The sequence below is a fragment of the Electrophorus electricus genome, chromosome 15 (genome assembly GCF_041902795.1).
Source record: "Electrophorus electricus isolate QZ-2024a chromosome 15, ASM4190279v1, whole genome shotgun sequence".
In the NCBI taxonomy this organism is placed as follows: Eukaryota; Metazoa; Chordata; class Actinopteri; order Gymnotiformes; family Gymnotidae; genus Electrophorus; species Electrophorus electricus.
The window spans coordinates 19,119,832-19,134,565 of NC_137511.1; the positions used below are offsets into that span (position 1 = coordinate 19,119,832).

The 14,734-nt window shown below is 44.4% G+C and overlaps 1 protein-coding gene across 2 annotated transcripts; it reads right to left on the reverse strand.

Moving 5' to 3' along the window:
- Positions 1-949: 949 nt before the first annotated feature.
- On the reverse strand, positions 950-14,090 carry atp2a1l (ATPase sarcoplasmic/endoplasmic reticulum Ca2+ transporting 1, like). 2 transcript variants are annotated; one of them, XM_027009182.3, is made up of 24 exons: positions 13,800-14,089; positions 12,777-12,794; positions 12,383-12,465; positions 10,329-10,433; positions 9,926-10,064; positions 8,744-8,824; positions 8,252-8,337; positions 7,838-8,135; positions 7,216-7,382; positions 6,481-6,569; positions 6,013-6,115; positions 5,614-5,745; positions 5,349-5,465; positions 4,889-5,107; positions 4,669-4,780; positions 4,334-4,557; positions 3,698-3,918; positions 3,373-3,575; positions 2,982-3,067; positions 2,744-2,877; positions 2,423-2,540; positions 2,210-2,327; positions 1,920-1,963; positions 950-1,291 (listed from the first exon to the last, which is right to left on the reverse strand). In XM_027009182.3, exons 1-23 carry the CDS (start codon positions 13,915-13,917, stop codon positions 1,959-1,961), a joined length of 2,976 nt encoding a protein of 991 aa, XP_026864983.1. In that variant the 5' UTR covers positions 13,918-14,089; the 3' UTR covers positions 950-1,291; positions 1,920-1,958. The 2 variants fall into 2 exon arrangements, with proteins under 2 accessions (XP_026864983.1, XP_026864982.1); XM_027009181.3 differs by lacking the exon at positions 1,920-1,963 and having other exon boundaries at positions 13,800-14,090.
- Between the last annotated feature and the right edge of the window lie 644 nt (positions 14,091-14,734).

A 14,734-nucleotide genomic window follows, 5' to 3' on the forward strand; every position in this document is an offset into this window, starting at 1 on the left:
TATGCAGCATTAGTGCTGCTGGTAATTGTAATTGAGCTGCTCTTTAAACTCAGGGTCTTTCTCTAATGTGTCCTCAGTGGGATGGGGCTCCTGGTATGACCATGTGTCACTATGTTCATGGAGGAAAATCCCATGACAAGCTTCTGGATCTACTGGAAAATCAACCCTACAGACAACATGTATGTAGACCTACAAGTGAATTGCTTCTGCTGACAGAATACAAGTATTTGCAAGTATTTAATTCTTAAATAGTACCTACATCATAAGCAGGGAGAGTTGGAGGCAAACGTTTACAGCATAATCACAGATGAGGCCAACACCACACAAATGTTAGACGTGGACATTGCTTTTGACACGGGCAAAATGCACCAGTACTCATTCAAAGTCGTCAGATTGGCCTCTGCCAGTGAATTGCAGATGATACACTTTACAGGTTATTTGCCACTATTAGTTGGGGTTGAAACATAAATCAAATATTTATGAGTATTTTCCCAAGATGGTAAGGCTGTGAACATGACACCAGTGACACTTAGACCCCTCTACAAGTCTAGCATGGTAGTTGAATTGTAGTCTCATGCTGCTGCAAAATAGCTCTAAAAACCTTCATGGTGTGATTGACTAAAATCATCAAAAACAAACACATAGTGAAATGGGTCTGAATTTTCCCTCTCCATAAAGTCTTAGTCAAGAGAGTCACTCGGGGATGCTGAGAACAGGCTACAAGCCCATTAAAGTCAAGATTACAGTCAGAGAACAAAAAAAGAAGTGGTCCAAAAGTGATAAAACAACTAAAGAGAGAAACAGATGAGACAGTGGCTTAACTTGTGGGAAAGGGTAACATTTTGGCTAATGCTAACAGGGCTTGCACAAGTTTGCTTTAACTAAGAGTGAACTTCTTTAAAATGAGAAGACAGCAGAAAAAAAAGAAAAGACAAGCCAGGAGAGTGTACAAGTTTAACAAAAAATGTAACTTTAATACATTTATAATTAGCTTTAAGAATAAAATTATTTAGCAATCGAACACTAATTTGGAACCATTTATCTATATATTAATTTAATCGCGTTCCATAAACAGAGATGATGATGATGATGTTTTTTAACGTGTTTTCTTTCAGTCAGTTTTATAGATTTTTTTGGTGGTTTTTCTGATTTTCCTCCTCTTTGGATGATCTCATAAGAACTCCTCTGTGACTCAGTGTGATCCCACGCCTCTTCTCTCTCTCTTTTTTGCTCATCATTGTCTCTCCTTCTCTCACGTCTTTATCCATTGCCACTAGCTTTCACTGTTTACCTGAAAGGAGAGAAATAACAGCTTTCATTCTGTCTACAACAGCTGTTCATTCGTAATGTAAACGGACTACAGGATGATACCCAAAAAGCCTTAGATAGGTGAGCAGAGGTGGCTACAGTAGACTTTTTTACACAGTCATGTAAAATATTTCTACTTCAATAAAATAATGAACCATGAAGAGGCAGCCTACCAAAGAACAGCACGCGTAGGAATGGGGAAAAAAGTATCAGGTCAAAAAACTACTCAGGCACAAGTGGAATGTGATTACTTAGTATAGATAGCATCTATGAGCAGGAACGAAGTTATTGTGCTAGCTATTCTTATATTGTGGTGATAGTTTTGGTCTAAAATAAAATGCTAATCCACGTGTAATTGACTGAAGATGGAGTTGTCTGTGCAGCAAATGGCAAACAAAAACTTGAGTAGTTACACTGGACTATCAACATCTAACCACCACATTATCTCTCTCTCTCTCTCTCTCTCTCTCTCTCTCTCTCTCTCTCTCTCTCTCTCTCTATATATATATATATATATATATATATATATATATATATATATATATATATATATATATATATGAGACACATATTTACACACAGTGGTTGAATAAAATGGTTTTGGTGGGTACCTTGCTTTTGTTACTTGGTAACCATGGGAGGGAACTGGTTTAGGCTGGAAGTGAACAAAACAAGTTAGTGAAGGATGGAAGAAACATGTCAGTGGAATGAAGATGCTGAGTGAATGGGGTGTATAAGAAAGATAGATGGCCTTTAGACAATGAGCAAACAGAAAATGATTAGATAATATTAGTAAATTAATTTAAAAAATCCATTAGTTTAACAATCAACTTTCAGACAAAGGTTGTTTTTGTGTTTGTTTTTCCTGGACACACTGTTACAGCATTCTTGCTGGCCTTACCCTCCAAGTAGTTGCGGGCAACAAACTTCAGCACCTCGTCGAGGAGGATGACGGGGAAAGAGAGCTTCAGCACCATCAGCCACTGCTCCACGTTCAGGTGAGTTAGCTTGAAGACCATCTGCAGGGTGGAAGGTACATAGAGTATCACTGCATCGGAGGCTAAAGCTTTAGCAGTTGCAGGAGTAAGGAGCAAAGTAAGGAGGCGCGGCTTACAGGCAAGGGGTCCACATAGATGATCATGAAGTGCAGCGACATAGAGAGGGTCATGGCAGCCAGCAGCCAGCCGTTACTCCACGGGGGCATACGAATCAGAGACTGGTTCTCAGACAAACTGGAGAAGAGACCAACAAAGGCGTTCATTATGACAACGGTCAGCTCGGAGGAGCCACTGATGTTTCCTGATGTGAGGGCGCCTACTTCACCGAAATAACTTCGGTGGGATGCGCAGGGTAGTGCGAAACAGCAGCCAAATGGAATGGCTGGGCGGAAGAGCCGAGTGGCAGCCCGGAGGCCAGTGTGGGAGGGGTGCCTGACCTGTTGAGGGCATTGCACATCTCGATGGTGACCAGCACAGACAGGGCCATGGTCATAGGGGGTGCGGCCTCGAACACCTCACAGTCAACGCCAGCGAAGTCCTCGTTGTCGCCGTGGCACTGCATGAAGTGGGACTGTCGAGCGAGAAAGGAAAAGGCCGGTGAAGTGGGAAAACTCATGCCAGCTCCCAGTTGCTGGGATCGTTCACTGTGGCAGGGCGGCAGACAGGAGCACTCACCAGCTGGTAGTAGGTGACCCCGGGGCCTTCCTCGTCATACAGGAACCAGTAGGCGGCAGCACCCACAGTGGCGGCACCCACGTATCCTATCGGCAGAGCCAGAGGGAACAGCGAGGTTTCACAGGGGGAATACAAGCAGCCAAGTTTCTGCTGCATGCTGATGAACTTCTGTTTACCTGACCTAACAGAGACCACTCCAGCTGGCAGAAACTGAGAGAGAAACTGGGAGGGATCCTTCCCACTTATTATGGAGTTTATTCTGAGGGTTTAGTCTTGGGTTTATAATAGGGTTTCTAAGGACAGAACTCTGCACTTGGACCAGGCATGAGTACCTGAGTTAGCCACAGCCCTTCCTTGGTAGCAGCTGATTCATGCAACAAGTGACACTCACCACCAATGGCCAGGTATCTGAAGAAGAGCCAGCCGGAGATGAGGGGCTCCTTGGGGGAGCGGGGGGCCTTGCCCATGATGTCCAGGTCAGGGGGGTTAAAGCCCAGGGCTGTGGCGGGCAGGCCGTCTGTGACCAGGTTCACCCACAGCAGCTGCACTGGGATCAGAGCCTCAGGCAGACCAAGAGCGGCAGTCAGGAAGATACTGTAAGATCAGCCAAGAGAGGAAAGTGAAGCGACATGGGACACAGTGTTAGTCAACCGTGCATGTGAGAACTTTGCAGCCAACAGCGAGAAGCATGCGGGATTAAGGGTGTCGGTCCTCACCACACCACCTCGCCCACGTTGGAGGAGATGAGGTAGCGGATGAACTGCTTCATGTTGTTGTAGATGGCTCTGCCTTCCTCAACAGCTGCCACGATGGAGGAGAAGTTGTCGTCGGCCAGGACCATCTCCGAGGCTGACTTGGCAACAGCAGTGCCAGAGCCCATGGCGATGCCAATCTCCGCCTTCTTCAGGGCGGGGGCATCATTCACACCATCGCCAGTCTGATTGGAAGAGAGAGTAAGAGTGCTTAACATAAATATATAGTCTGTGTATGTGTGTGTATGTGTGTGTATGTGTGTGTATATATATATATATATATATATATATATATATATATATATATATATATATATATATACACACACAAACCTTCATTGAATGGCGCTATATAAATATAACTTCGTTCATTCATATATATCATAATAATATATAATTCTCTCTATATCTATATCTTCCATCACACTTGATTCAACCCATTAGCTAAATAACAAACTCTTTTTGAGTTTAAAATGTCAGAGCAGGACTTCTCTTGGACTGGGAATGACTGCTCTTTGTGTGTGTGCGAATGCGTATGTATGTACATGCATATGTATGTGTGCGCGCATGTGTGTGTACATAGGCTTGTGTGTGTCTCACCATGGCAGTGATCTCATCATAGCCCTGCAAATACTCCACAATCTTGGACTTGTGGGACGGCTCCACGCGAGCGTAGCAGCATGCCCGAGTCACGGCCTCGCTCTGCTCGGCGCGGGACAGATCGTCGAATTCGCGGCCAGTGAAGGCCCTGCCTGTCACATCCTCATCCTCGCCAAAGATGCCAATGCGGCGGCAGATAGCGACAGCAGTGCCCTTGTTGTCACCTGCGGTTGATAGGTTGAGGCTCTTAGTGGGTGGGGCTTATGATGCAGCTGAGGGTAATATCAGCGTTAGCAGCAGCACACAGAAGAGAGAGGAAGGGGAGGAATGTGTACCGGTGATCATGATCACACGGATGCCAGCTTCCTTGCAGAGCTGAATTGAGCCAGTGACCTCTTTACGAGGTGGGTCCAGCATACCCACACAGCCAACAAAGGTTAGGTCAGTCTGAGGCAGAAAAAAACATAATCTTTAAACGTATTAAACATATTTTTATAACCTGGAGAGGTGAACTGCACTAGTGCAACAGCGAACACTAGGGACTGGCTGCCAGACCTCATAGTCGGCAAACTTGGTAGAGTCATCAAGGTTCATCTCCTCCACTTTCAGTGGGGTGTCACGGGTGGCCAAGGCGAGGCAGCGGAGGGTGTCACGTCCGGTGCCCCACTCCTTAATGATGGCCATGATCTTCTCCTTAATGATACCACTCAGGGGCACACGAGTGGAGCCAACACGCACATAAGCGCACCTGTCAATCACACCCTCGGGGGCTCCCTATTGGTGAGAGCAGGGAAAGAGGCAGAGTCAGTTCAAGTGAGAAAAAAACAGTTTTGCAGATAAGTGCGGGTAAGCACTAAGACAGTAACTTTATGTGTGTCTCTGCTGGAGAATCATGACTTTATATGAGAAAATGAGGGAGAAAAGGGGAGAAGATGAGAGAAAAGAGTAGGTAAGTGGGAAAAAGAGAGAGAGAGAGAGAGAGAGAGAGAGAGAGCGAGAGAGATAGCTAGCTCACTTTCACAAACATCTTGCTGCCGCTGTCACCCTTGGTGGGGGTGCAGTACACAGACATGGACTTCCTGTCACGGGAGAACTCCAGGGTGAAGTTCTTCTTCATGAGCTGCTTCACCACCTGCGGGAGAAGAGCGGGGAGAGCAGCGTTCAGCAGCACCTCACCACCAGATCACCACCAGCTGCCACAGCCTGTCTAATTGTAGACACCCAAGAGTCTTTCTAAGCTAAAGGGAGGCAGGATGTTAAAGCAGAGGGCGGCGACTCACACTGCAGCAGGCGTTGGCTCTCTCAACGCAGCTTAGGTTCTTAACACTGGTCTTGAACACGTTCATCTTCTCAACCAGGCAGCACAGGGCAGTCTCAGTGGCCTCGCCCACCTTCTCATAGATTTTCTTAGACTGGGAGGTGCACAGGAGGAACAGGAAGGTCAAAAAATCATTAAAGTACTGTGTCGCTGGTGACCACATAGATTGTAGTGACAGTGGAAACTTTACTATAAAGTAAAGTTACTATAACAAAGGAAAATGTTTGTTTTACTATACTGGTATGGTAGAGTTCTCAAAAAACATTTTCTTTGAAAAGCTACTGGCAATAAACCAAAAATACCGATGGAGGTTGATGGATAAAGGATGACTTAAAAAGAAGATTGTGTGTATTGCCCTCACCTCATTGTAGTCCAGGGAAGAATCATTGCACAGGGCGCAAATAGTGGCCAGCTCAACCAGGCCGTCGTAATGGCTGCAGTCAACTTTAGCACCACCCCTCGTACTGAGAGAACAAAAAAACTTTCACTCTTGTGTAATTGTTGGTAAATGTGAGGTAAACCTCTTGGTTGGTCGGTCTGTGTGTTGGTTTGAGTATGAGCTGTCAGGTCTAGAATGTGTGTGTATCTTTATATGTGTATGTTTACATGTATGTGTGCATGCCTGTGTGTGCATGACTGTGTGTGCATGACTGTGTGTGTATGTGTGTGTGTGTGTGTATGTGTTTGTGTGTGTGTGTGTGTGTACATTTGTGGCATGCCTATGTGTGTGCGCAATTGCATGTGTAAGCACACGTTTGTATGCATGTGTGTGTGTGTGTGTGTGTGTGCGTGTGTGTGTGTGTGTATGTGTGTGTGTGTGTGTACGTACACTTCGCCCTCAGGGGTATACTTGGAGCCAGAGATATCAAAGCAGTCCAGGTGTACATTATCACCATCTACTTTGTCAATGATGAACATCTGTTGACATACCAAGAGTTAACCTAGTTACAGTTACATGCTTTACCATGACATAAACCACCAAAATTGAGTAGAATCACTGCAGTTTGCATACAATCACACTCATTTATAACAAGGAGCTATGCCTTTTTGATAAGTCGTTTTTGATCTATAGTTATTCTACCACTGTAAAATGTTAGCCTTTTCTAATCCTCTACCATTATTTATGCAAATATTAGTAAGTATTTTACTAATGGCATTTTATTAGTAGTATTATATTATTGCCATTTTATTAGTGGTATTTTATTAGTGGTATTGCATTAGTAGTACTGCATTAGTGGTATAGCATTAGTGGTGTTTTATTACTGGTATTTGTGGTATTTTATTACTGGTATTTCATTAGTGGTATTAGTGGTATTTTATTACTGGTATTTCATTAGTGATATTAGTGGTATTGTATTGTTGTCATTGTATTTGTGGTATTTTCTTAGTGGTATTGTATTAGTGGTATTTCATTATGGTATTAGTGGTATTGTATTGTTGGTATTTTCTTAGTGGTATTAGTGGCATTTTATTACTGGTATTTCGTTATGGCATTAGTGGTATTGTACTGTTATTTTATTAGTGGTATTAATGGTATTTCATTAGTGGTATTTGTCTTACTCACCTTGGTCACACACATCTGGTTGGTGGTGAGCGTGCCTGTCTTGTCAGAGCAGATGACGGAGGTGCAGCCCAGTGTCTCTACGGAGGGCAGAGAGCGCACGATGGCGTTCTTCTTGGCCATGCGGCGAGTACCGAGAGCCAGGCAGGTGGTGATGACAGCAGGGAGACCTGGGGGAAAAACACCACCCACCTGAGTCCACAGCGGGCATGGGCACTGCTATGCTACCCCTTATCCTGGCTAATTTCAGGACACTTTATTTCATAATAGGAAATGTACCTGATTTTCAAACAGTGCGCTAATTTTGTAAAACTACTTCTGATTTCTCAGTTTAGTTGTATGCAGATTGCAGTGTAGTGGTGAACTCCTCTTTTAAATAGGTCCGCCCAGACACCTCATCCAACATGGCATGAAGCTTAGTACTATGGTGTCTTACTCTAGTCCATACAGCACTTTCATCCTGCTCAGAAGAAGATAACAAGCATTTGTCATGTGACCATGCAGGTGCCCAATTGGCTACTGGTTGCTTAGGTGCTTATGGTTCCAATCGTAATCACAAACCACACCTGGAAGGGGAGTGGCTTAAAAAGTAGTCTTTCACAAATCAATTCCCATGCATTCTCACCCTCGGGGATGGCGGCCACAGCCAAAGCGACGGCGATCTTGAAGTAGTAGACGGCACCGCGGATCCAGGAGCCGCCGTGCACGGGGTCGTTGAAGTGGCCGATGTTGATCATCCACACGGCGACGCAGATGAGCGAGATGACCTTGGAGAGCTGCTCGCCGAACTCGTCCAGCTTCTGTTGCAGGGGCGTCTTCTCCTGCTCCGTCGCCACCATCTGGTCACGGATCTTGCCGATCTCCGTTGAGACGCCAGTGGCAATGCAAATGCCAACCGCCTTGCCGGCAGCAATGTTGGTACCCTAGACGCACAGAAGGAGGGAAGAGCTGGGATCAAGGAGTGCTAGGAAAACCCTGCGGGGATGCATGGAGTGGTCAGTAGAAAAACAGATGTGTGCATGGATGGATGGAAACTCACAGAGAATAGCATGTTTTTCTTGTCCTGGTTGACAGCTCTGGGGTCAGGGACAGGCTCAGTGTGCTTGATCACACTGACAGACTCACCTGCATGAGACCAAATGACAATCAGTTTCTGATTGAGAGTACACTGTGCGCAAAATTGGCTGCCGCTTCTCATCAGGTGTGTAAGTGTGTAAAAAAAAATGTATATATAAATAACTATATTTGTAAAGCGTCCTTGAGTTTGAGAAAGGCGCTATATAAACGCAACTAAGAAGAAGAAGAAGAAGAGGAAAACAAATCATTAATAATTATCAATCAACTCAAATGTTATAAATGATCAATAACTGATAATGGTTAAGAATAATCAATTGACTCATGCTAATTCAGTATTTTCTAAAGGTCATCAATCCGAATTCTCATCCAAATGTACATTTTAGCTATATGGTGGTCTCAAAAGTTGCTATGCATTATATATAAAGTTTGATAGTGTGTTTAAATTGATACCAACCAGTAAGGATAGACTGGTCAACACGCAGGGTGGTAGAACGGATACCAATAATCCTGATGTCAGCAGGAACCTTGTCACCAACTGGGGAGACACAACAAAAACAAAAGTATGACATTTTTTATTGTACAACATGAGAGTAAAGTTTATAATTACATATCCCACACTATATATGGAGTCATTGCACATAGCAACTCAATTTAAGAATCTGCCAGGTAATTGGGAGATAAAGTTAATGTTTTTAAGCAAATGGAAGTCTTATGGAGACAGCGGCAGAAGAACTAGGAAGCCCACATCAGAGGCGCACACAGTAGTAACAGGTGTCAGTGCTGCAGTCACACCCCGAATTTAGTTCCCCTTTTCTCAGCACGTTCTCACAACTCGCGTCGCCGCGCCTTTAAATAGCGAGACGGCACACGCTCTGTTAGCATGCTAACACGCTAACCTCATCACACGCTATGTTAGCATACTAACACGCTAGCCTCATCAAACGCTCTGTTAGCATGCTAACACGCTAGCCTCATCAAACGCTCTGTTAGCATGGTAACACGCTAGCCTCATCAAACGCTCTGTTAGCATGGTAACATGCTAGCCTCATCACACGCTGTTAGCATGCTAACACGATAGCCTCATCAAACGCTCTGTTAGCATGGTAACATGCTAGCCTTATCACACGCTGTTAGCATGCTAACACGCTAGCCTCATTACACGCTCTGTTAGCATGTTAACACGGTAGCCTCATAACACGCTCTGTTAGCATGCTAACACGGTAGCTTCAACAAACGCTCTGTTATCACGCTAGCTGCAGCAGAGCACAGATGTTTTTCAGAAACACTTTTTTTACTTTTCTGAGGAAAACATCTGCAATTTATATTTACATATGGTCATATACTAAAAGTAAATGTAATATACTTAATGGTCACCAAGTTAAGTGTTTGAAGTTTCCAGCGTGAATATTATGTTCTTATTTATTCTTCCAGGTGTTCTTGAAGGAATGGCCTTGCTAGCATGCAGGTCCTTAAAATTTAATAATGCTTTTTGGAAAAAAGGGTAATGATGTATTGAGTCAGTGGTATATTGTATCAATGGTAAACATTATGGTGAGGCAGGGAGAAAATGGATAAATAAGGAGCAGAGTAACAACACAAGGGGGCGGGGGGGGATGTGGAAGAGAAGGTGTCTCACCAGACACCTCCACGAGGTCTCCTGGCACGATCTCCCTGGCCTTGATCCTCTGCACGCTCTTTCTGTCAGATCGGTAGACTTTGCCCATCTCGGGTTCGTACTCCTTCAGAGCCTCGATGGCACTCTCAGCATTACGTTCCTGCAACCAAAATAGCGAGAGATGCTACACATAATACAAGCCCTGTTATGTGGGCCTTGGCATGCAGCGCATATACGGATGTGTGTCAAGCAAAACATGTCAGCTCGTGGATGTGATTTATCTACCATGAAGTGTCTCTCACCCCACTGATGTTAAATTGAGAGTTCATTTATTCAGGAGTGAAGAAAGATTTCCGTGTTTTGGAGTGGTAGAGATTGGTATGACCTGTGTGTCACTGGAGGGTGTACACAGCACACTACTGACCTGCCACACTCCTACAACAGCATTAGCGATGAGGATGAGGAGGATAACAAAGGGTTCAACAAAGGCAGTGACGGTTTCCTCGCCCTCCTCGAACCAGGCCAGCACCTGTGGAAAGAGATATCAGGGGTTATGGCCTAGGGAAATGTACACACTCACACTCCATTCCTTAAACCACTACTTATGAAAATGGTGTTTCTACATCAGTAAATGTGACTTCACTGGATTCAGTAAAGGTTATATCAATCATGATATCAATCAAGGTAAGTGAAGGTCAGTTTTGAGGCACTTTAAGATGCTTTAGAAGGTGAGAATGAATTTTGCTCAAACAGGAAGATGAGAATTATATTTACTAAGAAAAAAAGATACTTTTGTTACAGTGATCTCACTACTGGACAAAAGTTTACTAAATATTATCGAGAATCATTTATATCTATGACAAATACTTCATCATAAGAACTGTTGGTACCAGGAATTATATGAACACATTAGCCTAGACTATAGATTTTACTGGGTAGTCTTACTTTGAGCTCTAGCTTCATAACATTATTGCTTGCATGAATTATTAAAAGCTAGATGTATGAGGGTTCTAGAATGGTCCCAGTGGTAACAAGATTGTTGCCACACTACTATTGTGAAACAGACCTAAAGCAGGTGTAAATACACACTGAAAACATAATTTCACAACTTTGTTGCATAACACTGCTAGATTTTATGTCTCAGACAGCTTGTCCTCTACCCCTCGCTACCTCTCAGAAGCCACTCTATCCTGACTTCTCCCAATGCTGACCTTTGCTGGAAGATTAAGTTTCTCTGCAGCTTGAGTCTTTCTTAAAATAAAGCCCCCCCTCCCCTCTAGCCTCCTTGCCTCTAGCTCCTCAGTATTCTCCTTCTAAGGCCATTGCGGCAGTTGGCCAAAGCACAGGGAGTAGGGCAGAAGCAACGGATACCCCTTCATGTCTACCCCTAACCTCATAACCCCCAAGATCCCTCTACTCATATGTCCAACCAGAGCAGCCCTGTTCAAAACATTTTTTAAGAGTGGCACTAGAGGACTTGCAGGTCTCTGAAGATGACATCATAACAAGTTGACACTGAATAGCTCATAACGAAACTATTTCAGGTGCTGTCTGGTCATGGGGAGTACCTCTGCCATCTTGACTTTTGTACCGCATAGCACACAGCTGCACCTGTAGCTTCCTGCTTGTGTGGGCCAAGCTTATAGCAGCCATGCAATAGCAGCAGGCACACGACTCGCAATGCTCACTTGCCAAATTGGCAAGTGAAGCAAGCCCTCCGCGCCTTAGATGGTAACAACGTACATACAAGGTATGTTGGCATACATCCAAGGTATGTTGGCAACAGGAGCTCGGTAATCTACACCATGTCACCACAAACAAGTTATATGACACAAAGTTCAAAGGTTTGTTTCTAAAGAGCAACAAGGTTCAGCACCATGAGTCAAATGTATATTTTGACCATGATGCTTAATTAACACCACTAATCAAATGACCCTAATGATCCCACTTCACAAAGACTCGGTCATTTTCACTAATTGCTCTGCAGACCATGGACAGACTCTTCAATAAGAACAGGTGCAGGGTACTCTAGCCTCAGAAAAGGTATTCATTGAAAAGTTGTATGACTGACCATCTATGTGGAATTAAAACGTTTCTGAGCTGTAATTATTAAGGGATCCTGGAAAAAGAAGAAAGCTAATCAAGTGGTGAGAGAACTGCTGGGATTGTTTGGCTTGAGTTTTATGACTTTTACAACTTGCTTTTGCTATTTATAGTGTGTTTTTGAAAAGCTGCTTCACTTTAGTCAGATAAGCCACTGGTGATGTCATTGTTATGATTGTGAGGAGTAATTTGATCCATTTTGGGTGATCCTTAATTTCCAATGAACTGCAGGTTCTCTGGTTTGGGTTTTGATCTATACTGGCCAATCTCTCTGGCTTTTTGGTTTCAGTTTTGTGGATTCATGTTCTGCTGAACACCTCTTTTGTACTTTTCTGCACAGAACAGTTTGTTGTCATGTCTTATGTGGTTACTTACAAAACTGATGCAGGCAGCCAACAATAAGATCCTGACCAACAGGTCTTCAAACTGTTCAATAACAAGTTCCCAAAGGGACTTTCCTGGAAGAAATCACACAAGCCATCAGAGCCAATAAACAGACATGAGACATGTTCAATCTGTCATGAGGGATTGAACATTTGAACAGCATATGCCAAAACCACGTAATTTGGCCAGATCAACCAATGGACGAGATTTTAATGATTCAAATCAGACCTAAGAGATGTGAGGTTTTTTTCTTAGAAAAAACCCAAAACAATTCAGCAAGTCTTTACATTGGTTAAACTTTATAGTTAATTGCTAGTTCACAGAGGTGGACTGTTTAGTATGTAAAAATTATAATATGTAAACACGATCAGTCGGGCATACCTACCCTCTTCAGCTGGCAGCTCTGGGAGACATCATGAAGAAAACAGGGACAGAGATGAAGACAGACGAGGAGACAAAAGCAGGGTAGGTTAACAGGCATCATAATGTAGTGATGTATTTTCTTAGGTAAACAGCTCACTGATCAGTATGGTTCATTAGACCTGGATGAAGTTCTAGCTCATGTTCTGCAGGAAAAACCCTTCACAAGTACAGGTATCATGACGACTGCACCCCAGAAGTACAGGTGTAAAGAAAGTCTTAGGACAGTGTGACTAAAACACATAGTATGTATAAGTGTTTATAATTTGATTTCGTCACTGTACTGTTGGATGAATGAATGTTCATCTGAATGAACTGTACATACTTTGTTACAATTACAACAACTAGTATCATCCAACAAATCCATGGTACTGGAAAAAAAAAACTCTAACATGCTTTTAAACCAGGGGAACACATAATGCATTTTTCTGATTTTAAACCCATGAGCACTAATCACTGGACATCTTCTCCAGAGCCTTCTTCTTTGACTGCAGCGCAGTTTGCGATGCAATTTGCATTTCTGGCCATCCTATAAGAGACTCCTCCCCCTGGGCAGAATTGCCAGTCAGTCTCTCAGCCTTCTCAAATCACCACACAGGGCCCCTTCGCTCATACCAGCACCTGTCTCCCACTCCTTCTGCCCGGGAGCTATTTTAAAGAACTGCTTCTCAACTTCTGCCGCACAACCTGTTGATGTCATTTCAAGCTTCACCCGAGAAGTCGGGGCTCTAGGTCTTCGCGCCACATTAAGGTGTCACTGTGCACATCCTTCACATTCATCTAATCTAATTCAAATCACCATAAGATTACAAGAAGCTGCTGTCAGATTTCACAGCAGACAAGCCAAGGCAATGTGTCTTAACCCCATCTCCACCTCAACCTCGGTTTGTTTGCTAATGAGCTGTTTCTTGCACCTGTGACTTATCCATCCATCTCCATCCCATGGTGCACCCCTCTCCCGTTCACACCGTCATGCTCTGGGTCTCACCATTGTAGCCATACTTGGCCAGGCTCTTCTTGACCTGGTCAGGGGTAAGCCCGACGTTATCTTGGACCCCGAAGAAGGCTATGACTTCCTCGGAGGTCTTGGTGTGGGCGTCCTCCATCCTGTTAGGGCTGAAGGATCTTCAGGGCTGAAAAAGGTTTAGCGGAAGTTTCTATCCGTGTGTGTGTTTGGGTTCGATTGCTCTGGTCGCTCTCTGGGCCAAGAGGTCTGTCCCTCTTACTTGGACCCCCTCCTTTGTTGGAGTGCCGGACTGACAGAAAGAGCGAACAAACGCACACCGGGGCAGCGTTTTATACCACCGCAATCTGCCCTATTGGTCAGCCTGATGTAGGCACCACTCCCCAAGATTCCTGCATGTCGTGTATGGTTCTGAGGGGTGGGATCATGACAGGTTAGGTCAGGGGGTTGGGTCAGACTTGGACAGGAACCACAGTGGCTCTGGGTGGGGGGGTGGTGGTTTGCAGGGTGGGCCATGGCAGAAAGGCAGGGAAGAGCTGTTTTTGGAACATGCATGGTCAGTGGAATAAGGAGACAGGAGAAGGTGAGAGAGTGAGACAGAAGAAGGGTAAAGGGGGTGCATGAGTGATGGCTCAACAGGCTTCGGCCCAGGAGAACACGGGCCAGAGTGAGAATGCCCGAGCCTGTGCTAGAAAAGCTTCATTTAGCACACGTCTAGGACTAGGACAGCGTGGGGTCTGGGCGGAGAAGTGGGTGTCAACAGATTACACATTACACTGTGATATAACCCCTTATAATACGCTTTGGAAAGTGGAGCAGTGAAGCAGTGAGGTGGGACAAAGAAACAAAGTTGAGAAAATGAAGGGCAGGCAGCGGTGCATGGCTCTGCTGTTCTGGAACGACAGGACATGAGAATGAAGGGCTAAGTCCAGACATGGAGGGAGAAGGTGCTAAAATGA

What these genes read in the sequence shown, in the direction of transcription:
- atp2a1l (XM_027009181.3), bottom strand. Translation starts at nt 13,917, where the DNA reads ATGGAGGACGCCCACACCAAGACCTCCGAGGAAGTCATAGCCTTCTTC. An exon ending in TGACCAGTCTATCCTTACTG is followed by an intron (nt 8,338 to 8,743) that starts GTTGGTATCAAT and finishes GGTCTCATGCAG; the next exon opens with GTGAGTCTGTCAGTGTGATC. An exon ending in ATGATGAGATCACTGCCATG is followed by an intron (nt 3,919 to 4,333) that starts GTGAGACACACA and finishes TCTTCCAATCAG; the next exon opens with ACTGGCGATGGTGTGAATGA.